Consider the following 26661-nt stretch of genomic DNA (forward strand, 5'->3'; position numbering starts at 1 on the left):
AGGTTTCATAATTTTCTGCTGTATAGAAGGCTGGACATATTCTCCCTGATTGCAACCCTCAATTGTCTCTTCCTGGGAACATATTCATGTGGGGGACAGCTTCCCATGGTTCCCCCGTCGTTTTCTCCTACCAAGATTCGGTATTGGGAAGGTAACACCGATTTCTGGATTTCTGCGTGCTTGGGCTGAGATCCCTCAGTGTGAGTTTTCCCTACAGTTTTTCGTTGGCTCCTCTGTTTGGATTTACACTCAGCAAAGGCTCCGGATCTACCTTTAGTCTCCAAGTCAGCACTTTTGCTCCTCATTTTACCACTTTTGAGGAAGATCAGGCTAAATGGGAGGCGCAAGGTAAGTCTAAAAAGAAAATCAGTCACCTGATGAAGGTACAAAACAAAAATGAAAAAGCAACAACTGCTCTTGGTAATTTACTTTGAACTAAGTGAGGTCAAGCAGACATATAAATATCACCTTTTGTTACAAATTCAGAGTTGGGCATTATTAACATTTAGATTGCAAGCGCCTATTCTCTTGATGATAAATATTATGTCAATATACAACCTACCAGGAATGTTTTTTAGTATGAAAACAAAACTCCTGAGGGAAAATAGAACATAATGCAATTTCATTTTGGGGGAACATTTTAGGTTAATTTTTCATAGCAATTTAGAAAATTACTTGTTAAGATTTGAAATAATGTTTTAGAATACCATTTTGCAGTTCATGTTTATTGGAAATAATGTACTGAATACCTATGAGAACAAGCAGTTTGATTTTTGAAAATTACAAGGTTAGATTCAGATTTATTTCTTTATACAACAAATATTTACTTTGTGTCCATTATCTACCAAACTATGTGTTGGATGCAAACAGATTAAAATCCAACTGAGTTGTCCAACCTTGTTTAAATAAATTAAAATGGTTTTGTTACGTAGATTTTTTTATTATGTGTAAATTTCTGCTTCTGCTTGCTTATTTCATTTTTTTCTGGAAAGAGTTTAATGTATAGTAAAATAGGACTTCATTCTTTTTTTTTTGGAAAATTTTATCTGATAAGCAGTGTTACACTTCTTTTCTATTTGTGATAAAAAAATAAATTTTGCAAATAAAATTTCTCTAATGGAATAGAATATGATTGTTTTTATTTTCTTTGGAGCTATGAGAACATACTTTCATACATTTCTAATCTGCAAGAAAGAATAGTAGATTATTAGTGTAAACTGGAGTAATTCTCTCTCTCTCTGTGTCCCCAAAAATGTATACACACTTTGATTAATTATAAAGGCAGTGTTTATTAAAATACATTTCATTTTCAAAAAGTAATAGAATCTACAAAGTATGTATACATTTTTTGGGGACACCATACATGTATATGTACATATATATTGTATGGAAACTGTCAGAACATTCTAGGCAAGTTAGGGCTCCAAAATGTAAAAAGAATTAATGCTCCTTAAAAAAACATGGCTGGTGCCTCAGACGGAGGTGCCCTGAAGAGGGCCCATCCCACAGGAAGCCCTAGGCCCTCTCTCTGGCCGTTCTCTGCTCTGTTTTCCAGGAACTCAGATTCTCTCTCGGGATAAGGAGATGGATGACCAGGATTGGGTCCACGCAATTCTGTTGTTTCTCTCTCTTTCATGCCTCCCTCTGTGGCCAGAATATTCATCTGGTAACCCGCAGAAGGGGTGGTTATTAGATGGGGATGTACAAGTGAGCTGGATTCGAAGGGCTCTTCAGATTGGGAGTGAGGGGCAAGTTTGCAGCATTGAAAGAGGGTGAAGTTATCAGTCATCTGACAGATACTCACTAAAAACAGCATCTTTTTGTGGGTTGGGTGGCTGAGTGAGAGGATTTAGAGTCCAATCAGAAACCTGAAGAGAAGCAGGACTTCTTATTTTGGGCAATTCTCTAGATTTTAAAAGGCAGGCAAGACTGTATACTTCTAAATTTCCAATATTCTTATATACCAAGTGTAGGAATGTAAGAAAAGGAAATTCAGTCAGAAGAGTCCCGTCTCTGGACCATTTTCTTTAAGTCTATACATAGTGAAGAAAGGTTCTGGGACACTAGGTAGTATATTCTGTTAATTGTACACCTATTTTTTCTTTAGACACTGTTTAGAAATTTAATAAAGCATTATTTTAGGAAGCTGACATATGCCATGGAGGCAGGGAAAATAAGCTGAACTGGTCTTGTGTGTAGAGTCTGCTCATTTTGTAGTTTGATCCATTTATGGGAAGCCAAACATTTCTGGTTCACATGACTATCTCTGATTTATCATTTAACTTATTATTTATTGGAAGCCTGTGGGGTTTAGACAGAGAAATGATTTCCTGCTAAGTACATAGATTTAGGTGGAGTTACTGCTGTTACTTAAAAACATTGCGTAGAACTTCTGGTGAACAAGAAAGATATACCCTCTCTTCTCTTCGCCAAATCGTTCTTCCAAAAACCAGCATCCCCTCCTGCCTCCTCAAACCACGGTGTATAGAATTATAATATTTGATCGCAACTGCTTCAGAGCCAGAGATTTCCAGTGACTATTTTAATTCGGTTTGTTCATGTGTTCCCACATTGATAAAGTTTGCAAATATTTTTGCTTTGACAGTAATTGCATACTTCAGTTGTGAAGGGCTTGACTAGCAATGCTGATGGTATTAGCAGATCCACACTGCGAGTCTCCCAGCAGATGCACCTATTACTTTACATACTGTTTACCCGCTTTTGGTGACATCGAGGCTAACCTTGGAGTCACCTCCCCCGCTGCCACATTCTCCTTTGTCGTACCACCATTTGTTTTTCAATTTGTCCAAGAGGCCTTGTTCATTCAGTTTTAAAACTGCGAGGTTAACAGCATTTCTTGAAACGATAAAACATATTTTGTAAGAAACTGCACAGCTGTTAAGATGTTAGAAGGAACGAGGACTTAAGCTCTTTTACAAGCTTCTCCCAGACGCTAAATAAACCTCTCATTTTGCCATTCTGCAACCCCTTCCATCAGTTCAAACCAAAGGCAATTGTAACTACTTCCAAACTGTATTAAACATGTGGTATTTAGTGCTGTTCACTTTCACAGTTCATTTATTGTCAAATAACCGACATCATCATCATCATCAACCAGTTACATGGATTGTTTTTCAAAACGGTAATAACTTGAATTTACTAGTAATTGAGAAAGAACTGTGTCTTGAATTCCTTTGCTGAGAATGTCAATGATCTAAAAGAGACTGAAATGAAAATTCATTCCCAGAAGGAAGAGCATAATGGAATAAACAAACCAACAAATAGCCACTAATTTTTGTGTACTGATTTCCTGACAACAGAGTATGACTTGTTACTCCTCTTCTATTTGTGGGAGTTTGGTTTGTTTGCTTGATTTAGCAGGTCTCAGAATCTAGGATTTCCATGTTTGGTTCCGTTTTTGGGCTGGAAGTCAAGAAAAAGGTAATAACAGCTTTTAGTGAAAAAGCTGTTCTATTTGAATCATGTATTGATTCTTTTTTTTTAAAATCTTGTATTGATTCTTAAAGGCATTGGATGCTATTTAGAAGTTCAAAGCCAATTTGACTGTTTAAGTTATTAAACTCTAAAGGTCATGCTGCATATGATGTGGACATGGAAAAAACACACCACTCTACAATAGATTTTCTCCATGCTAATCTCTACAGGGGAATAGAGGTAGCATATCCTAATTATTCTCTAAAAGGATTTATGAAAAAGTTTCATAGGCTCTTTCTTCCCATGCATTTGGTTCCTTTCTTGCTTTCAAGTTATAATTTTTAAATAAGCTCTCTCTTTCAAGAGGTTTTCCCAGGCCTTAATGTAATTTCTGTTAAATCTAGAGAATGGCTTAGATACTGAGAGAATATGGGTATAGTTTGTGCTATGCTATTTGATAAATACTGAGTTTGGTGGTCACTTAATGCCAAATGAATTAATAAAATAAAACCAAACAACCCCATATTAATGAGTAGCACTTGAAACTGATCATTCAGTTGACAAATAAAAAGTGTTGCTTGTTTCACTATGAATTGGCCTATTAAAGTGTTTGTTCTCTTAAAATGTGTTTGTAATATTTCAGGTAATTGATGCTCGCTTTCCATGATGTTCATGTTATGATGGTCTGATCCACCTGGAGAGCAAATCACACCTTGAGAGTGTTAACTGTTTTTAAGGGTTAGACAGCCATTTACTAAATGTTAATTAAATAATTAGCTTTCTCACATTCCCAAGTAAGTGCCACATTAGTGGTGTAAAATAATTAATATACTTCTTAAAGTAAACAATATCAGGTTTTTAGTTTAATCACCAGAAGGATCAGACTGAAATGTAGGCTGAATATTCAATGATGATAGAGACATCTCTTATGTTTTTAAAATGCTGCAAATAAGTTGTTTTATTTTGTGTCCACAAGAAACTAAATTTGTCTTTCAATGATTTAAACCTAACTGCTATTTTTTTTTTTTTGGAGAAAATTGTTTTTATGATCCACCTTTTTGAGCCTTAAATATTCATATTAGATTTAAAAAAAAAATAAAGTGACATCCCAATGATTTTATGTGTTGGTTTAGACCATTCCTTTGAAAAACTAAAGTCATTTCATGAGAGGGTTATTTAACAGGGTTATTAGCCATATCCAAAGACAGTTTCACAGCACAATAGAAAACAAAACAAAACAAAAAAAACAAAATAAAGGAATGGATAAGGAAAAAGAGCTTTACATTGAGAAAATTGTTTGGAATAAGCTTCCTACAAAATTATTCTAAGAACTGTAATTCTTATGTCATCTAATAGGCCATGTAAAAACAGTTTAGTTTCACACTGCTATCCACATATGTGTGAAGATGTATCTATAGTTGTTTAACATAATATACTTGACCAATAAATAACTCACTGCCTAGTTCACATTTCATTCACATGTTTTCCTTCCAGAAACATGTGGTCCCTCAGTAAAGTCCACTTTATCCTATCATATGTAAAATTAATTTTTCTTTAGTGGTGTATAGAAGGCATTTTGTAATTAATATTTAGAGATAGTCTTCAGGGTTTCAAGATTTCCTTGCTTGTTAAAACTGCCTGTTTTCTACAATTTTCTTTATACAGTTTAGGTCTAACAGCCTCTTAAAATTGCTATTAACTGCAGCATAAACCACATATGTAAGCATCATTTAAACATGTGTTCTATTTTATGGAATGCATTGCTTTGACATGTTATTAATGACAAGAATCAGCAAATGACTTTACAATATATATAAAGTTATCTCATTCAGTTTGCTAGAATAAATTTTAAAAAGTGTTCTTTACCCAAGCAAAAAGGAACAGGAACTCTGAAGGAGTAATTCTAAGCAAGATTAAGGCAGCTGTAAGGGGTCAGGCAAATGAGGGAGATAGAAGGTAGATCCCTGCAGCACATGTTCTCATGTGGTTGGAATCCCTTCCATGCATTTCATACATAGTTTTCAGAAACATATTGAAAAGAAGGGAAGAAGTTCTCCTCACTAAGCATCAGAGAAGCTGTAATAGTGATCTGCTAAGCTGATAAGAGATAAAAGAAAAATATTATGGGTTCTTTCTTACATTAATTATTCCTTTTATTCTATTAAATGCAGTGTTTCCAGAGTAAAATCAATTGAAACATATTGTTTTCAATTAATATTTGAAGAGAGGAAAAAACAAGTGACCACATTATTGCTGGATGTTTAAGCCATATATTTAAGAGGCCAGGTGTATTGACAATGACTTTTATAGATTGAAGAAAGACCCAGGTCACTTACTTGCCTTTGTCTTTTATGCTTTAGGAGAATTCTAGGTTAAAAAAACAACAACCCTATTTAACTTTTTCCATAGTTCTGAGGTGATGGAGAACTTGATTCAGGGGTGGAAAGAAAATGCTCACTTGGACAAATTCCAGGCCTCTGGAAAACTTTGAAGGATTTTTAGTCCTAAAATTTCCTTCAATTGAATTTGGGATCATTAAAATCCATACCTCATTGGAACCCATTTTTGTTACCAAAAATCTGATTGAAATATCACATATAATGAACGTTTTGGGATGGGACCTAACAGACCTAACTTTTTCCACTTATTGATTTTGAGTAAATTAATTAGTGCAAAGTAAGATATTCTTATTATAGGCATGCTTAAGTCAGGCTAAAATATTTACCTCTTACTCTCTACCTTTTCAGAGTAACTTAACACTAAAGTCTATAGATGTGATCATGCTTTTATGCTTACTTTAGGCCTTAATCATTATATTTACTTCTAGACCATATTTATTAGAGTGTAATTTTTATGTTGGTGAGGTTTTAAAGTTTACACTTGATAAAATGTCTACAGAAGTAGATAGAAAGCATTTTAAAAGTACAAGTTTGGTAAAGTATTTTTATGATTTGTAAGTATATTATTGTAAAGGACTGATATAAAAGCCCTAGATTTAGTCAATGTCTGCACACAGAATATGTAGGGCACATATAGTTTGTAGAATAAATAATTTGCAATATTACATTGAGTCTGATTAAAACAAATTAAGTTACATTTTACTTAACAATATTAACATTTCATTGCTGGTAAGGATGTCAATAATGTATGGACCTAATCCAGTTTAGCTGTTTAAACTACTGCTTAATTTTGCTAGTGCTTTTTTATCCTTATAAGAAAGAATCCATTAGTTAAATAAACATGAGAAAGTCCCCTCAGTTTTAGGCCTGTGCTGTCCTAATTGGAGTGTTCTTTTCACACTAAACTCTCTATAACATTTAAATATCAGGTACTAAAATATCCAGAATATTTCCCTGAATGATGCTAAGTTTTTTTCATAGTCCCCAATGAATCTTAATATATTTCTAAATACTTGAAAATTGTGTGAATAACAAGAAATTGTGTAAAAAAAAGAAAATCCTTTAAAATCAGCAAAGGACATTGGTAGATAATTCACACAAGAAGAAATACAAATCATATTAAATAATCCAACCTTACTTGGAATTAAATTAATGTAAACTAAAACAATGAAAATTCATTTTTTTGCCATTTATGTTGGAAAAGATAAAAGTAAATATAATGTTCAATATAATCTATAATTTAATAAAATGGGTGTCTTCCAATTAAAATTGGAAAGAAATAATATGACCTTATACAATAAAAGGTTAAAAACAGTTCATATCCTTGATAATCATTGATAATAATTCCCCTTTGAGGAATTATTCCTAAAAAATTAGTCAATGATGTTGATAAAGTAACGTAGGCATTGTACATTTACATGGCAAAACATTGCAAACAATTGACATGCCCAACAGAAGGGGAGAATTAATTAGATTTTGGTGCATAATAGTGGTCCTCAATCTTGAAATGAATATTAGAACCACTTATTACAAATACAGATGCTCAGGCCTAACCATGCCCAATCAAATTCTTCTGAACTGGGAGCAGTGTTTCGACATTGTTTACAGAGCTCCCCAGGTGGTAGTATTGATGAGCACCAATGACTCTTATGACTGAATGTTATACAACTATTAAAAGCTTTTAAAAACAAGAAAAAAATGCTTATAGTACAGTGATGGCGAACCTATGACACGCGTGTCAGAGGTGACACGCGAACTCATTTTTTTGGTTGATTTTTCTTTGTTAAATGGCATTTAAATATATAAAATAAATATCAAAAATATAAATCTTTGTTTTACTATGGTTACAAATATCAAAAAATTTTTATATGTGACATGGCACCAGAGTTAAGTTAGGGTTTTTCAAAATGCTGACACGCCGAGCTCAAAAGGTTCGCCATCACTGTTATAGTATAAGTGAAAAAGAAATAAATTTGTATATTCATTGTGATTTTAATATGTGAATAAAATATTATATATATTAACGGAAAACTATAGCTATGGACGAATTATAATTAATTTGGATTGCATTTTGGTCTTTAAGTTTCTCCACCCACTCACCATTTTTTTTTACAATAAGAAGTGATACTATAATAATCACTAAAAAAAAACAAAAACCCTCTCAGTTATTTTATAATATAATGACTAATACAATTGCTTTTATGCAAACCAAAATATGTATTTTATTTTGGGTCAAAAAACTGAGGAATAGCTAGAATTTAGGAATTATTCTTAAGAATCTCAGAAAAACATTCATTGTTCCTGATGATATGGTTTGCTTTGATCCACTTGTTTTTGTGTTTCTAGTCACAGGCTGGAGGACATGTGTTGAATTTGGTTTCTACCAAAGTTCTACCTTATTTGAGGGGAACAAGTCAGGCAGAGAAGTGTGAGTAATGCACCGATTAGGAGGCCTGCCCAATCAGATAGGATCTGCAGGAGGTTAATAGAACTCTCAGTGGCCTGGAGAGAAGACTTGCTGTTTCACACATGGTTACTTAGAGAAGGTGAGCCCCGCCCCCAAAGCTGAATTAAATGATTGTGATTGGCCATAGACTTGAGTCCTGCTAAGTGGGCCATTAAAAAAAAAAAAAGTATACATCTCTGCTTTTAGAAAAAGAGATTCCATGCCTGGCAACTATGCTAGAGATTCTAAGAAAAAAGTGTATTTCAATGAATCTTTTTAAATTTGATTTTTAAAGATCTTCTACCTATTTACTGTACCCTATTTCTGAAGTCAAACTAAAATTCCTGATTGGAAAACTCATTTGATTTAAACTTTGTTATGCAGCAGTGAAATATATGCAGAAACTTTTTCAGGACTATTCTAATAAGAAAATAGTAATTTCATAAAAAATAAATAATAAAAAACTGCACAGACTACTCATTTTGTTATTTAAATGAGGCTGTGTTGTCAGTATTCTCACATAAAAGTCTGTCTCATATAACATGATGATATAGGTAGGGAGGAGAAAAATCGCATGGGATTTGACTTCTGTGGCTTAATTAATGATGCCCCCCCCCCCCCCCCAAATAAAGGTGGATGGAAGAAATTAGCAGAAAAACTGATTATTTACAACAAACTGAAGAACTTTATATAAAGTAAATAACTCACTGAGAAAAACAACTGTTATATCAATCAAGAAAATATAGAAATTAAATACAAATCAATAGGCTACTGAATAATAAGGAGTTAAGAACCAAATATGTCTGCTAAGGAAAGGTATTAGAGTTCACCCTCTATCAGGCCTGGGAGAGTAACCAGTTCTTAGCATTATCAATGCTTCACTAAGTTTTTCATTTATCTTGTAACTGTCTTATTATTTTTCTTCCCAAATCATTCCTTCCAGTGAACAAGCACAAGACTCTTTTAGTTTCACTGGATTTGTGCACTAATTTCCAAAAGCAGAATTAGAACTAAATTGCTATGCAAAAGTTTCTAGAAAAAATACTAGGTTTTCACTCTAGTTTGCTTATACATTGGCAAGATTTGCCTAAATGGCACTACTGATCAATAATTTAGTATCAAAATTAGGAGGAAACTTTTTTTTTTAATGTTGAAAGACAATTGAGATCCAACATGATGTATAATGATAGTTTGAAAACCTCTTTGATAAGACATATAGACAATTAAGTTAGTGTATAGAGACTTTTGTGTTTCATACACCAGGTGAATCAATGAGAACTGAACAAATTAAGTAGATACTGGGTTAGATTCCAAGCATTGTCTCTAAATTGTGTGTTCTTTAGAATTTGCATGACTAATTTCTATTTGAGAAGTAGGTCTGAAAAATGTGATTCTTTGAAGGAACATTGTGATTTTTGCAAGGATATCTGCCAGTACTTTAGTTTGAGCCCAGCTAGAGATTTTGACAAATGAAAAATTTAATTATATTTTTAGTGTTGAGTGTGTCTTTTCATTTAACAAATATTTTATGCAGTTTAGTTTCATGATTTTGTCAATTTTGGGTCACAGAGTAGAATGGTCTATCCTCCTTTGAGTAATGGACATATTTTAGAAGTCAATGAAACCGATGGATATTGTCTCAGAAAAAAAATGTACAAACTTAAGAAAACACACAGACTAGCATACAATGTCAGGGGATTCACAGACTTTGGTAGGGTAATCATGGACACAAATATATAGCTGTTCTAGATTCTAATAACAGTTATTTTAAAATCAATTAATGACTATTTTCAGGTATATCTTTTAAAGGTAAGAGAAATAAAAATATTTCTACGTTGATATCAATGGATAGATCTTCCAGACAGAAAATCAACAAGGAAACAATGTCCTTAAATGACAAACTAGAACAGATAGATTTAATTGATATCTTCAAAGCATTTCACTCCAAAGCAGGAGACTATATATTATTTTCAAGTGCACATGGAACATTTTCTAGGCTAGACCATATGTTAGGACACAAAACAAGTCTTAATAAATTTAAGAAGATTGAAATCATATCAAACATTCTCTCTGACCATAATGGTATGAAACTAGAAATATATCACAAGAAACAAAACTGAAAAACACACCAAAGACATGGAGGCTAACTAACGTGTTACTAAACAATGAATGGGTTAGGAATCAGATCAAGAAAGAAACCAAAAGATGCCTTGAAATACAGTAAATGAAAATGAGAACACAACAACCCCAAATCTATGGGATACAGAGAAAGCAGTCTTAAGAGAGAAATTCATAGCAATATACACATATTTCAAGAAACAAGAAAAAAAAAGCAATCTAGCTTTACACTTAAAAAAAAAAAACATGTAAAAGAACAACAAACAATGCCAGAAATAAACAAAATAGGGTCTTAAAAAACAATGCAAAAAAAATACAAATGTTCAATGAAACCAAGAACTGGTTCTTTGAAAAGATAAACAAGATTGACAAACCTTTAACCAGACTCATAAAAAAAAAGAAAGAGGACCTAAATAAATAAAATAAGAAATGAAAGAGAAGTAACAACTGACACCAAAGAAATACAAGGGATTATAAGAAAATACTACGAACGGCTATATGTCAACAATTTATCTATGAACTAGATAAATTCTCAGAAACATACAATCTGCCAAAACTCAATCAGGAAGAATCAGAGAATCTGAATAGACAGATTACAACTAATGAAATTGAAGCAGTGCTAAAAAAAATAATTAAAAAAACTTTCCAATAAACAAAAGTCCTGGACTGGATGGTTTCACAGGTGAATTTTACCAAACATTCAAAGACGAACTAACATCTATCCTTCTCAAACTATTCCAAAAAATTCTAGAGGGGAGACTCCCAAGCTAATTTTACAAGGCTAATATTATCCTAATTCCAAAATCACATAAAGATACCACAAAGAAAGAAAATTATAGGCTAATATCTCTGATGAACATTGATGCTAAAAACTTCAATAAAACATTAGAAAACTGAATCCAGCAATACATTAAAAATATCATACAACATGACCAAGTGGGATTTATTATGGGGATGCAAGTTTGGTACAATACACACAAAACAATAAACGTGATATGCTACATAAACAAAATGAAGGCTAAAAACCACATGATCATATCAATAGATGCAGAAAAAGAAAAAGTATTGGATAAAATATAGCATCCATTTATAATGAAACACTTGACAAAGTGGGAATAGATGGAACATATCTCAACATAATAAAGGCCATGTATGACAAACCCACAGCCAACATCATACTCAATGGTTAAATCTATAAGTGTTTTCCTTACAGTTGGGAATAAGACAGGGATATTGCTTTCACCACTCTTATGAACTCCTGGAACTCCTAACCACAGCATTTAGACAAAAAGAAGAGATAAGAGTCATTCAAATTAGAAAGGAAGAAGTAAAACTGTCATTATTTGCAGATGACATGATACCGTACATAGAGAACCCTAAAAATTCGACCAAAAACTACTAGAACTGATAAATGAATTCAATAATGTACAGTGTACAAAATAAATATCCAGAAATTAATTGCATTTTTATACACCAATAATGAACTATCAGAAAGGGAAACTAAGAAAAATAATCCCACTTACAAGTACTTCAAAAAAAACAACAACAAAAACTCCCCAAAACCCAGGAATAAATTTAACCAAGAGTGTAAAGGACCTATACTCAGAAAATTATAAGACACTATAGAAAGAAACTGAGGATGGTACAAATAAGTGGAAGCATGTACTGTGTTCATGTAAAGGAAGAATTAACATCATTTAAATGTCCATACTACCCAGAGCAATCTACAGATTGAACACAATTCCCATCAAGATACCAAAGGCGTATTTCACAGAGCTAGAACAAATATTCCAAAAATATATATGGGGCCACAACAGACTCTGAATCTTGAGAAAGAAGAATCATGCTATCTGATATCCAACTATACTATGAGGCCATAGTAATCAAAATTGCATGATACTGGCATAAAAACAGACGTATAGATCAGTGAAATAGAATAGAGGGCAGAGAAATAAACTCACACCTTTATAATCAATTAATAAGGGGGTAAAGATAGTCTATTCAATAAATGGTATTGAGAAAATTGAAGAGATACATGCAAAAAATGAAACTAGACCACCTCCTTACAGTATACACAAGAATAAACTTAAAATAAATCAAAGACTTAAATGTAAGACTCAAAACCTTAAAAATGTAGACGAAAACATAGGCAGTAAAATCTCAGACATTTCTGGTAGCAATATTTTTTCATATATGTCTCCTCAGGTAAGGGAAACAATAGAAAAAACAAACAAATAGGACTACCTGAAACTAAAAAAACTAAAAAGTTTTTGCACAGCAAAGGAAACCATCAACAAAATGGAAAGATAACACTCTAAATGGAAGAACATATTCACCAATGTTGCATCTGGTTAAGGGTTAATATCCAAAATTAAAAAAAAAACTTATACAACTCAACACTAAAAACAAAACAAAACAAACTGCCCCCTCCCCCCGCCAAACAATCCAATTAAAAATGGGGCAAAGGACCTAAATAGACACTTCTCCAAAGAGGACATAAAGATGGCCAATAGACATAATCATCAGAGTGATGTAAATTAAAACCACAGGGGGAAGATGGCGGCGTAGGTAAACACCGGAGACCGCTGCCGCAAACAACCATTTCAAAAATACAACTAAAAGACTGAACGGACATCACCCAGAACCACAGGAAGGCTGGCTGAAGAGAGACTCTACAACTAGAAGGAAAGAGAACAGCAAATCGAGGCTCAGAGGCGGCGCAGTGTGGAAAATACAAAGGTACCGAGGTGCGCGCGCAAAGCGGGCTGGTGGCTGAGGGCGCGGTTGTCGTTTTCTGCCGGGAGTGAGTCTCAGACTCTGGGCTCCAGATCCGGGCGAGTCTCTAGGGACCCAGACTCAAACGGGAGAAGCGGGATTATCCGGCATCAGTTGGGACCTGAGGGCAGCTTTCTCTCCGAGGTTTGCAGCGGCTGCCGGGGTTCTGAGAAGCAGAGCCTCTGGGAACGGGACTGAGCGTGGCCATAACTGCTCCCTCCGCCCGCCCTGTTGATCCCGCCCCGCCCAAACCCTGCGCACAGCCATTTGCCAATCGCCTCAGGCAAAGGCTGGATTAGCACCTCCCCAGAAGGCAGACGTTTTCCACACAGCTGATTCCTATAGCCAGTCGGCCTGGGGGTCAAATCCCTCTAGTGTTAACTACAACAATTAAGGCTTGGCTAGAACAAGACTGCGCACAGAGACCACAAGGGGGTGCACCAAGAAAGCATAAAAGATGCGGAGACAAAAAAACATGACAGAAATGGAGGATATGGAGCTAAGAATCGCAATTTTGAGGGCTTGCCATAAATTTGTGCAGAGCCTCACGAAAACTAATGAGACCCTCGATGCTACGATAAAGAAATTAGAAAGTAAGCATACACAGACTGAAATAAAGAATATTATACCCAATAGCAGACCAGAGGAGTACAATAATCAAACCAAAGATTCGACAAAAAACACCCAATTGGAAAAGCAAAATGAAAAAAGAATCCGAAAGTGTGAAGATAGTGTAAGGAGCCTCTGGGACAGCTTTAAGCGGTCTAATATCAGAGTCATTGGAGTGCCAGAAGATGAGAGACAGCAAGATATTGAAAACCTATTTCAAGAAATAATGGCAGAAAACTTCCCCCACCTGGTGAAAGAAATGGACTTACAGGTCCAAGAAGCGCAGAGAACCCCAAACAAAAGGAATCCAAAGAGGACCACACCAAGACACATCATCATTAAAATGCCAAGAGCAAAAGACAAAGAGAAAATCTTAAAAGCAGCAAGAGAAAGAGGCTCAATTACCTACAAGGGAATACCCATACGACTGTCAGCTGATTTCTCAACAGAAACTTTGCAGGCCAGAAGGGAATGGCAAGAAATATTCAAAGTGCTGAATACCAAGAACCTACAACCAAGATTACTTTATCCAGCAAAGCTATCATTCAGAATTGAAGGTCAGATAAAGAGCTTCACAGATAAGGAAAAGCTAAAGGAGTTCATCACCGCCAAACCAGTATTATATGAAATGCTGAAAGGTATCCTTTAAGAAGAGGAAGAAGAAGAAAAAGGTAAAGATACAAATTATGAACAACAAACATGCATCTATCAACAAATGAATCTAAGAATCAAGTGAATAAATAACCCGATGTACAGAATGAACTGGTGATTATAATAGAATCAGGGACATAGAAAGGGAATAGACTGACTATTCTTGGGGGAAAAAGGGGTGTGGGAGATGCGGGAAGTGACTGGACAAAAATCATGCACCTATGGATGAACACAGTGGGTGGGGAGTGAGGGTGGAGGGTGGGGTGGGAGCTGGAAGGAGGGGAGTTATGGGGGGAAAAAAGAGGAACAAATGTAATAATCTGAACAATAAAGATTTAATTTAAAAAAAAAAAATTAAAACCACAATGAGATATCACCTCACACTTATCAGAATGGCTATCAGTAAATCAACAAGTATAGATGAGGATGTGGAGAAAAGGGAAACCTTGTGCACTGTTGTTGGGAAGGCAGACTGGTGCAGCCACTGTGGAAAGCAGTATGGAGTTACCTCAAAAAATTAAAAATGGAACTGCCTTATGACCCAGTGATTCCACTTCTGTGAATATATCCAAAGACACCCAAACACTAATTTGAAAGAATGTATATATGCACCCCTATGTTCACTGCAGCATTATTTACAATAGCCAAGATTTGGAAGCAACCAAGTGTCTACCAATGGATGAGTGGATAAAAAAAAACAAAACAAAAAACCAACCAAACAAAAAAAACTGGTGCTCACTTTACACAGTGGAATACTACTCAGAAGTAAAAAGAGAAGGAAATCTTACCCTTTGCAACAGCATAGATGAAACTGGAGAGTATTATGGTACGTTAACTAAGCCAGTCAGAGGGAGACAAGTACCATGTGATTTCACTCATATGTGGAATCTAATGAACAAAATAAACTAAACAAAATTGAAACAGATTCATAGAGAACATACTGACAGCTGTCAGAGGGGAGAAGGTTTGTGGGGCTGGGTGAAAAAGGTGAAGGGATTAAGCAAAAAAAATAAAAAAAAATAAACAAACAAACAAATAAATAAATAACAACCTCAGAGACACAGACAACAGTATGGTGAAAAAAAATTTCTCTGACCCATGATAGTCCCACAATCATAATAGAGAAGAGTTATCATTGTAATTTGCCAGAAAGGAACTTCACATGTACTAGCCTCAATTTGTGATCATTCTGTAAGCACATCATGGGTGGGGCTTTTTAAAGAACTGTGTTAAATCAATACAATAAAAATTAAAAATAAAAACTGTCAAAAATACTTTTAGTTGTGTTTATATAATATTGAGAAAATAGAAGTCATTTATATTAAATAATGTAAATTTTGTTTTATTTGTGGTGGCCTTGGGTTGATGTCTGAGATACTATGGATAAAATCTCAACCCCAAACCAGTTTGTTGTGATTGTCATTCTCTGTGATCAAATTATACAAAAGAGGGCTTTGTTTGAAGACAAGACTACAGCTACCTGGATTGTAAAGTGCATTCACTTTAAAAATTGTGATTATGATTCTAAAGTAAAATTTCAAAAATACAAGAGTTGGTGGCTGTTGCACTCCGTGACTGTGAGCAGTACTAGACCTTTCACAAGATGCCTCACCTGGACAGCCAGCTGCTGTGTGGACTGCCCCCTACCTCCCCCCACTCCCGGCCTGGATTCCTTCATCTCCTAGAGACCATGCTCCTTATTCTCTTTATATGATTTCCAGAATTCTACACCATGCCACGGGCCATCGGTCATGTTCCTGTTTTCCATCCTTTGTTGATTCTTAGAAACTTTCAGTAATTGCTTTAGAGAACTAGAATCCTAGAATTTTTGAGTCAAAACGTGCCTTAGAGGTTGTGTTCAGCTTTCTCCTCTTACCGATGTGGTCACTGGTCTAATGAAAGTTAGGTGACTTGCTCACCAAAGCCCAGCTGAGACCGGGTCTTCTGCCTTCTGGTCCAGTGCTCTTGCCCACAGTACTAGGATACCTCTGCTTCCTGTCAGTACCATTTCCTGTGCAGTTAAACTATTAATTCACCCCTCCTATGGCTCTCTAAGAGAACTTTTCTTTCTCCTGTGAAGTCTGTTAAGATTGGGCTCATGTATTCCCCCACACTAGTAAATTGGCAACTTCTGTCCTTTCTGGCTAGATACTCTGTGAGCCAGTGATGGCGAACCTATGACACACGTGTCAGAGGTGACACGCAAACTCATTTTCTTGGTTGATTTTTCTTTGTTAAATGGCATTTAAATATATAAAATAAATATCAAAAATATAAGTCTTTGTTTTACTATGGTTGCAAATATCAAAAAATTTCTATATGTGACACGGCACCAGAGTTAAGTTAGGGTTTTTCAAAATGCTGACACGCCGAGCTCAAAAGGTTCGCCATCACTGCTGTAAGCTGAGATAAAACTTGAAAGGCAGGTCATCTTGTCAACTGATCTCATAATTTTTAAATATTCAAGAAGGAAGTACAGTGGATAAAGTTCTTTAAAAAGCAATACAAATAATCTATATGATGAATTGATTAGATGGGAACATTCATTTTCTCCCAAGATTAAAACATAATAGGTCTATTCTGATACATACAAGGTTCTTAATGATTTAAATTCTAATCTTTTAGGATATGTAATCATGGATCCCCAAGAATAGCATTATAAGGAAACTTCAGTATAATGGACTAGAAACATTTTCACAGAAGAACATAGAAATGTAAAAACAAATAATAAAATAACAAAGCCAAACACAAAAACTCAATCTCATCATTGAATTTTCATTTTTCCTCCTTTGTTGTAGCCAATTATCCATTAAGAACAGTTTTTTTTCTGAAAAGTGTCTTCCAAATTTATGTATTTTCATTACTATTTCACAGGCATCACCTTAGTCAAAGCCTTTATCATCTGAAACAAGAGCCATTGGCTTTCTCAATCCATTCTCAGCTAACCAGTGTCAGAATAACTTGCCTCTCTCCTTGTTTTATAGTGCTTTGTCAAAAACCTTCAGTGATTCATGATTGCCTCTAAGATACTAATCTATTCTAATTTTTATGACATTCAAGGCTTCCTAACAATTCAGCTTACACATACCTTTAAAATACTATAATTTCAATATATTTTATTGAGCCAGACAGTATGTCAAGTTCTTCATATTCTCATTGAATCTTCATTGAATCCACTTGGCTAGTAAATGGCAAAGGTGGGATTAGCACAGATACCAGGCTTTTAAGCACTCTAGTTCCCCTAATACAGTGGTTCTCAACCTTCTGGCCCTTTAAATACAGTTCCTCATGTTGTGACCCAACCATAAAATTATTTTTGCTGCTACTTCATAACTGTAATGTTGCTACTGTTATGAATCATAATGTAAATATCTGATATGCAGGATGGTCTTAGGCAACCCCTGTGAAAGGGTTGTTTGACCACCAAAAGGGTCGCGACCCACAGATTGAGAACCACTGCCCTAATAGCTCTTCTCTGTCTCCAGCTAGACTACCAGTTTCCTTTTAGTCTCAAAGATATTATTCAGAAATGACTCCAGTCTTATGATAGAATCTTCACTAGGAATTCATTTTCCCCCTCTTAGTTTTCTAAAGTTCTTTTCATTTTCTAGTAATCACTCATCAACTTATTCATTCAATGAATATTTATTAACTAGTACAGCAGAATCTGTTTTTATGTTTTTTTCCTCAGACACTCTAGGTTCTTTTTATCTCCTGCTTCTTTAAATGCTCTTTTATCTGGAGCACTCACATTTGCTCTGAGTCACACATTATTTTACAGTGTTGTCTCTGCATTTTTTTCTCCTTCTTGGAGGACAATAACTGTGTTTTATGGTACTTACCATTTTCAGTCCTAATACAGGACAAGAATATAGTAGGCATGCAATGACTACATGTAGTGTTGATATCTCAGGGAGTTAACTTATGGTGCAAGTTTTCAAGTAACCTCCTAAAGTGAAAGAATAGTGTGTTGGATAATAAAAGGAAATCCTTTGACCACAGAACCTAATGTATTTTGAGAAGAGCTTGTGTAGAGAGTGTTTTAAAACAAAATAAAATAAAATAAAACAAAGCAAAAGGCTTCCACACTGTCTATTAAATACTGGCAAGAGGGACATAAAAATTACTGGCAGTAGCGACATTATGAATAATGGGAACAATTTGGTCCATCATATACAAAATTTCTAAAGAGGTATTTTAGTGAGATTATAGATAGTTAAAAGAAAGGGACCATCAGTTCAGTTTGTATAGGTGGACAAGGAAAGAATACTAAGTGGTAAAATCAAATACAAGTTTGTTGTGAATACCAAGGAAAATCTGATACTTCCAAACTAACTCTAAGATAAAAATTCCCAGATAATGATATTTTTATAATTCAGTTCTAATCTACTTATGTGCAGCAAATGAAACATCACATTTAGAAAACACTTCTGTTACTAAATTTACTATTTAGAACAGTGTAATTCAGCATGTTTTAGAAATTAAAAATTACATTTTTCATCAACAGATATCAAATGCCAACTGTTTGGTTTAAGTTTATTAAGATATATTTTACTGTGCTTTTAAATATGTATTTCATTCACTAAATATGTTGAATTAATCTTTAATGCAAATACTTAAAATTTCCCATCAAGTTCTTGAGAGAAAAAATTAAACTTAAAAATTTTTCTTTCTCATTTAAGATATCAGGTTCCTTAGCAGTAGGCTAGTATTTTAATATAACTGAAAATATAAAACGCAAAGTATCTTTATTGATTTGTTTCATCTATCTTAACTTCTGGCTTCTATTTTGGTTAGGTGGGAAAATAGCACAAATAAAAAAAGAACATTGAGTGATAAAAATAGGTTTTATAGAAATAGGGATTGCTGACTAATGCAGTCTTAAAAGGAAGCTGTCTGAACCTGCCATTCTAAGGGAGCTCATAACAAGAGAGCATGGCGCTTTTCTGTTATTCTCAGACAATGGCTGAAGCCTAAGAATTCTAAATCCATTTATCTTTAAAAATTTTAAGATGATGTCGTTCTAAGTGAAACACAAAGCTGCTTATCTTTGAGATCATCAGGGCTCATAATCATATTTCAAAAAAGAAATATATCCTAACTCTCATTTATTTTTATTAAACAATTTAAATAGAAAAAAAATGACCCAAAGTTTAAATTCTTAAAATAGCCTTACCTACATTTGCTCCTGTTAGTGTTAATGCTAGACATATTATATAGTCTTTCAGTTATTTGTTTCTTATCAGAAGTTGAGTACTTCTTAACTTACCAATTAGGGCACTATCATTAACCATTTTTAATATGCCTAACAAATTGAATGCAATTGATATGCGATTAATACTTTTCACTTTACTGAACAGCAAAACAAACAAAAATCTACAGTGTTCTTTTTACAAGAACAAAGACACTATGGAACTACCAATTCTTTTCATGAAAGAGATACCGTGAAGTATTTTATAAGAATTCAAAGTACACAATAAATCTACCTGCCAAAACTAATGTTTGTGGGAATATAAAAATCTAACACATAAATATTGTGACACTTTTAAAAATATATTTTTATTGATTTCAGAGAGGAAGGGAGAGGGAGAGATAGAAACATCAATGATGAGAATCATTGATCAGCTGTTTCCTGCATGCCCTCTACTGGGGATTGAGCCTGCAACCTGGGCATGTGCCCTTGATTGGAATTGAACCTGGGACCCCTCAGTCCGCAGGCCAACGCTCTATCCACTGAACCAAACTATATAGGGTGTGACACTTTTTTTTTGTACGATTGCTTAGGCAATCCATACATCTGGCATCTTAAAAGTCAGGGATGAATAAATCAGGAGTGAATAATGTGTCTCAAATATATCCCATACCTTGCACTAACAGTGGTTCTCAACCTTCCTAATGCCGTGACCCTTTAATACAGTTCCTCATGTTGTGGTGACCCCCAATTTCATTGTTACAAATTGAACATAATTAAAGCATAGTGATTAATCACAAAAACAATATGTAATTATATATATGTTTTCCGATGGTCTTAGGCGACCCCTGTGAAAGGGTCGTTTGATCCCCAAAGGGGTCGCAACCCACAGGTTGAGAACCGCTGCACTAAAGGAATCAGTGATTGAGAAAGTCAAAATTAGCTTATATTAGACATCTGACAACAAAATGTATTATCTTCAAGAAATTCAGTGCTTAGGTTTCTGGTTTCGGTGACTATTGCATCATAATTATCTAATAGCGTATATTGTCATTAAAATCAAGTTTCTATTTCATATGTGTCCTCTCACGTATGTGCCTAATCATGTGACTACTATGATTCATGTTCGGAAGACAGTCATCTTTAATAAAAATATATCCTTCTGAGATGATTTTCTTTCATTAAAAACCTCAACAACCCAACTTTAAGGTGACGCCAAGATTCAAGCACATTTGTAACAAAACTACAGAACTGTTTCTGAAAGATGATTACTATTTATTGGGAATAAATTGCCTGAATTCTCCCTCTTTCTTGCACATTTCTTCTTCCTAAAATTTTCTTCTTCTTCAGCCCTAATTGTCTCAGTTACCTGATCCAAAGCGTTTCTAAAATTTTCTAAAGTCACACAAGGTCTAGCCGCATTGGAGAACAATGACAACAAAGAACTACATCTGAGTAGAATCTGAAAGCTGGTCCCTTCATAATCCACATGGTCTACCTTTCTTCTGATATTTCAAATTGTGGATGCTTTTTAATTTACCTAACTTGTTTATCACCTTGGTTTTCTCCCTTATAGAAGGGCAGTTTGAAATAGAGTACCAAAGGCAGGGAATACTGATGATGTCCACAAACAACATAAAACATGAGAGGTACAATGGAACCCATTAAAAGCAATAACAGAGGTCTGGGAAGATGATCTATAAGCATGAAGAAATACTGCTCAAGACAATATTGCTTCCTTTTTCTTTTTCTTAAAAAAAATACTTTTATTGATTTCAGAGAGGAAAGGAGAGGGAGAGAGAAATAGAAACATCAATGATGAGAGAGAATCATTGATCAGCTGCCTCCTGCACGTCCCCTACTGGGGATAGAGCCCACAGCCTGGGTATGTGCCCTGACCGGGAATCCAACCATGACCTCCTAGTTCATAGGTCAACACTCAACCACTGAGCCATGCTGGCTGGGCTCTTTTCTTTTTCTAATCCCAGTTTTCATATGGTACCTTAAAATCTCATTAAATTTATACAACTTCACACCAAAGGTCTAGCCTAATTACATTTAAAATTATATATTTATATAGCTCTGAATGTATTATTCCAAAATAATAAAATTTTATATTATTTAAGTTATATCAGCTGATTCTTTCAATAACAATTTCTTTGCAATGATATATTTTTTATAGAAATACATAAGATTTTAGTTTTAATATTTTGAAACCCCATTACCCTATTATGATTTGTCAGTTATTATCCATATTCTATATATAGGGAAGTGAACAGCTGATGACTATTTCCTAAGGCCTATGCAGTAATCTAATCTTTGATGGAAGATTGGTACTGGTATCTAATGATGATGGAAAATATAAATGCATTAGCATATAACTGATATGACTTGTGAGAAGGTTTTATTTTTTCCTGCTATAACATTTTTAAGTGGATGTTCAAGTAGCTATATGCACAGGTAGCAAGCTGGCTTCCTAATGCTGGTGGGTTACAAAATATAAAGGTATAAAGAAGAAGGAATTAAAAAACAAGTGGGGGAGGGGTTTCCTTCAAAGGGATGGAACCCATTCTTTTGAAAGAAAACTCCCCTCTTACCTTGGTCCTGGAGCTGGTTAGTTCTCCTCTGTCCTCCTCCTAGGGGAGAAATACCCAAAGTTAAACAATAATAGAACATGGTCTTGTATTAAAGTCAAGTTCAGTTCTGGCCAACCCCTTCCTCAGGTCTCACAAGACACTACCAACTGCCTGATATACTGGGGCATTCATTGAATTGAACTTAAAATCCATTTTAAGGATTAAGCCAAAGGGGAATGAACATTAGCTGTGTAAGGGGAACAAATTGTCTGCTTTTCAATCAGTCTATTTGCCAAAGCTTCAATAAATGGAAGACTGAGTAAGAGCAGGGGAAATCATGGAAGGGCATTGTTTGGGGACATTTTATCAGTTGGAGTGAACCCTCGGGGGGGGGGGGGGGCGGGTGAGGGGGTGCCCTGGGAGCGCCTTAGGAAGGAAGCATACTGTGTGATTTCAACCCATCTCCCTGATGTTCCTTGTGTGTTCTGAGAGTAAAATGACAGTGCTACAGGCAACAACATGTTTGGAGCAGTACTACATCTGATATGAACAAGAGGTAGTGTAAAAATGAAAAAGAAATCTAAAGGGTGATTAGATGAGAGCGTTAGAATAAGTCTGGGAGATACCATGTGCTTGTTTTATTTTTTAAAGTAGGGAATCCCAGGTAGTATAAAGGTGAGATTTTTACTTATTTTTTTTATTAATGAGTCTATCTAATCGAGACTCCAAGTGTCTTTGGAGTGAAACAAGGCAACATAGTGAAAGGAGAATGGATTTGGGAATTAAACAAAAGTGGGCTTCTATTCCAGCCCTGTCACTTATGAGCTCTTTGACCTGAGTTTCAGCAGCATCGCCCGTCCAGCTGAAGCTAGTAGCACCAATGTCACGTTGTGGGGGGATATATATTCATATACTTATGCTTGGTATGTTGTAGTTGTTAAATTTTATTTCCTTTTGATTTACATGGACCCTGAAATACTTTGAAATACTTTGTGTCTTTTGAAACTACTGTCTAATTGAGCTTTGCGTCAGTTCCTAGTTACCCTTTGGCATAATTTCAGAGATTAGCAACTGGCTCCCATAAAAATATAAAATACCAGACAATTGATTGAATTCCGTGAGACATGAAGGAAAGTGGAGACCAAGAATGAGCCCGAACCCATACAAGATCATGTGCTATTGTTATTTAACTTTGGGTAACTTATTAAAATTCTTTATCAAGTAAAATGACATCAGGTGAGAAAATGGATGTACTTTGGAACCTTGGGTTGTCACAATATGTTCCAGAGATGTCAAAATGAATGATGTTGTAATCATTACTTTAATGGCCATTATGAAAATGTGCAGGAAAAAAACACTATGGCAGATTCTATGTTATACTGCTATTACTATTACCATCTGTTTAGTGTTATATTCATCCTAGAACTTTATTCAGCTTGAAGTTAGATAATAAAACTCCTCCAACTACAAACATATATGGTTTCCCTCATGTTCTTCCTTGGGTGGGAACTTTGATTTCATCCACTATCTTGAATGGATATTCTAACAATGGCTTTGTTGGTAAACCAGCCTTTTATTAAGTGAACTATAAATTCCAAAGAATATGTACAGAAATAGAGCATTTTCTTTTTTTTTTCTGAAACAAATACATTCAGAAATTGTAAAGCTGTGCTATTAATGAAAAAAAAAAAAGAGTAAATTGTGTTTTATGAAACACCTACTTCATTGATGGGAACCACTTATATGACAGAATTTTGAAGGAAATATCTTTATCTTCTGAAATGACCTGAGAATCTATGAGTAAGATGAACTGTGCACACTGCCTGGATTGGGCAAAACTGCAGTGGCTGTGCAGTCTTCATGCTTCAGGGCATAACGTGATTGTTATTTGTGATGTGGAAAAATGAAACAGAAATTAAATGGTACTGAAGTTGTTGGCGAAATTATGGTGCTCTTTAAAACCACCCTCTCAAGTGTGACATTGAAACACCATAGGATACCGCATTATATGGATCACTTTTTATCATATCTAAACATGGAAATACGTTTTATTCTAAAAAAATCAAACCAAGCCCTTCTACTTGCATGTGCTTTACTTTTGCTGTTTTATTCCCCTTTTGATATAAGCCAATGCATTTTGTCAGATTGGTACCTTGCCGAAAGTTTGATGTTGGTATATAATTTTAGGTGTCTCTATGTATAGGCATCCAAGACTTGTGTCTGTCTCTAGTTCTGTGGTTTTTACAGAGAAGTGCTTTCCTTAAATACCTTTCTGTTTCACAATGTAGACAAACGGTGACAAAAGCAGGTATTCACGGAAGAAGTGCCTTATTTAATTCCCAAACCGGTTGAGCGTCTGTGGCAGTTCTGGGCATGAATTTACCCAGTCTTATTGTCTGCAACTTCAAAGGGGTATAAGAGAATTTTTTTTTTCTAAAGATAGTTCAGGGCCTGACTCAGAATCTCAGACTCTCAAAGCGGGAAGGGCATGTAGATGTCACTGTCACAGTGTGGTGTCTCAGAGATGGTCAAAGCCCTTCTACTGCTACATGAACGACTCTAATTGTTGGGGATCATACCCAACTTTCTCCATTTTTTTGGACCAGTTTTTTTTTTTTAACTTTTAAAATATATTTCTTTATTGATTTCAGAGAGGAAGGAAGAGGGAGAGAGAGACAGAAACATCAATGATGAGAGAATCATTGATCGGCTGTCTCCTGCACGCCCCCTACTGGGGATCGAGCCTACAACCTGGGCATGTGCCCTTGGCTGGAATGGAATCTGGGACCCTTCAGTTCAGAGGCTGACGCTCTATCCACTGAGCCAAACCTGCTAGGGCTGGATCAGTTTTAATTGTAAAATCTTTCTTTCTACTGACCTGAAATCTACCTCTGTGTAATTTATTTAACTTTCCAGGTTTTTATTTAGTTTTTAGTATAAATTAAACATTACAGTTTCTTGAGTTGTATGTGGGTATTTTCAACATGCTTGGATATTATCAGTGTTGCTGAAATTAAAGCACGGAAGAATGACAAAACTGTTTAGTAAGTTTTTAAAGTAAACTGTATTTATATTAAAAAAACTTTTTTTCTTTTCCCATAAGAGCACTGGAGAGAGTCAGAAGATCTCAACTCTAATCTCAGCTGTGGGTCTGTGGGCAAGTCACTTAACATGTCTAATTGATAATGCCTTCCTCTACAGCAGAATGGCATTACGAGAGGGTTAAAAGGAGGTGGTAACAAATATGTATGGAAGTGGTTTGAGAGCTATAATGCTATACTGTTAATATTATTGCTTCACTTAAGAAATATACTGCTCAGTATTTTTTAGCATTCCATGGTAAGCCGAATTTAAATATTATCTCATAAAAGTGAACATATTAAAGAAACATTAAATTATATATCAACTGATTCTTTGCTTTATATGATATTGTTATTGCAATGTATAATAGAAAGCAACTTATTTTTTTCCACCTATTCCCTCTACTTTTTACTCTGGGAGATGATCTGAGGTCAGCTTTTCTTGGATCCTACTTACTTCCATTTACCTACAAGTAGCCTCAAGGTTAGGGTACTGACTTGGCTCCAGATACTTGCTTTCATTTAAGTTTTCTAATTCTCATTTTTTTTTTACATTTAATTTTTATTTTAAAGGCACCAGCAACACAGAACAGCTGTAGTTGCTGATAATGCTTTTATGAGTTTGTTTTTTGTGGTCCTAGTTGCAAATGTTTGAAAAGAGGGACTAGGGGCTGGGGACCCAGTGATGTGGCCTCTTAGTTACTAGTAGGATGTTGACTCTTTACCATTTCATAAAAGATGTTTAGAAGTTGCGTATCTTCCCACCCAAAATATGAAACAGCTAAGGTTTTAGGACAGCAGAGACCTGCCTCCTAGATCATTCTAGATAGTTTCATACTTGTGCATGAAGTAACAATGGAGGAGGCCACACACGCTTACAGTTTCTCTGAAAGTGAGGAGCTCTTTGTGTCACATTTGTTTGATTGACTCCAATTTAATTCTTATTTTAGACAACTCCCAAATATTTAACACTTAGAGAAAAGAGACTGGATTTTTAACATTTCTGTAAAACAATTATTTGTGTGTCAATTTCTTCATTGAATATCTCAGGGAAAAAAATGTAAGCTAAATAAAATCGAATTTATTTCAATGTGATGTGATGTGATATTTAAAATGGTAATATTTAAAGATAATATCATGGTCAGTGGTATTTAAAATGATAGATTTCTTCCACATTTCAGTATTATACATTTGGAAAGACAGACTTGATTGTAGGAATATTTTTAGGCTTTAATTCTCATCATTGTTGAGTTGTGGGATATTAGAAGAGCATTTTGAAGTGGTTTCATAACGTTTTGAAAGTGTATTTCATTCTGTGGATGAGTTCTCACACTGATTTTGGGGTTTTCAGAAAGCATGGAATATGTCCATTTAAAACAAA

The 26661-nt window shown here is 34.8% G+C and overlaps 1 protein-coding gene across 9 annotated transcripts in view; it reads right to left on the reverse strand.

The window, feature by feature from the left end:
- GRIA4 (glutamate ionotropic receptor AMPA type subunit 4) overlaps window positions 1–26661 on the reverse strand; it is a 433261-nt gene that overhangs the window by 13072 nt on the left and 393528 nt on the right. For 2 of the 9 annotated variants that reach the window (XM_070426005.1, XM_070426009.1), the window contains exon 14: window positions 2742–2856. The exons of 6 other annotated variants lie outside the window; for them this stretch is intronic. In XM_070426005.1, coding sequence (XP_070282106.1) covers window positions 2742–2856 — 115 coding nt within the window. Of the gene's footprint in view, window positions 1–2741; window positions 2857–22221; window positions 22261–26661 lie in introns of those variants that run through there. One more of the 9 variants, XM_070426013.1, reaches the window with a different exon arrangement.

This window comes from Myotis yumanensis, unplaced genomic scaffold (genome assembly GCF_028538775.1).
Source record: "Myotis yumanensis isolate MYYU_CA2020_CCGP unplaced genomic scaffold, mMyoYum1.0.hap1 SCAF_10, whole genome shotgun sequence".
Taxonomy (NCBI): domain Eukaryota; kingdom Metazoa; phylum Chordata; class Mammalia; order Chiroptera; family Vespertilionidae; genus Myotis; species Myotis yumanensis.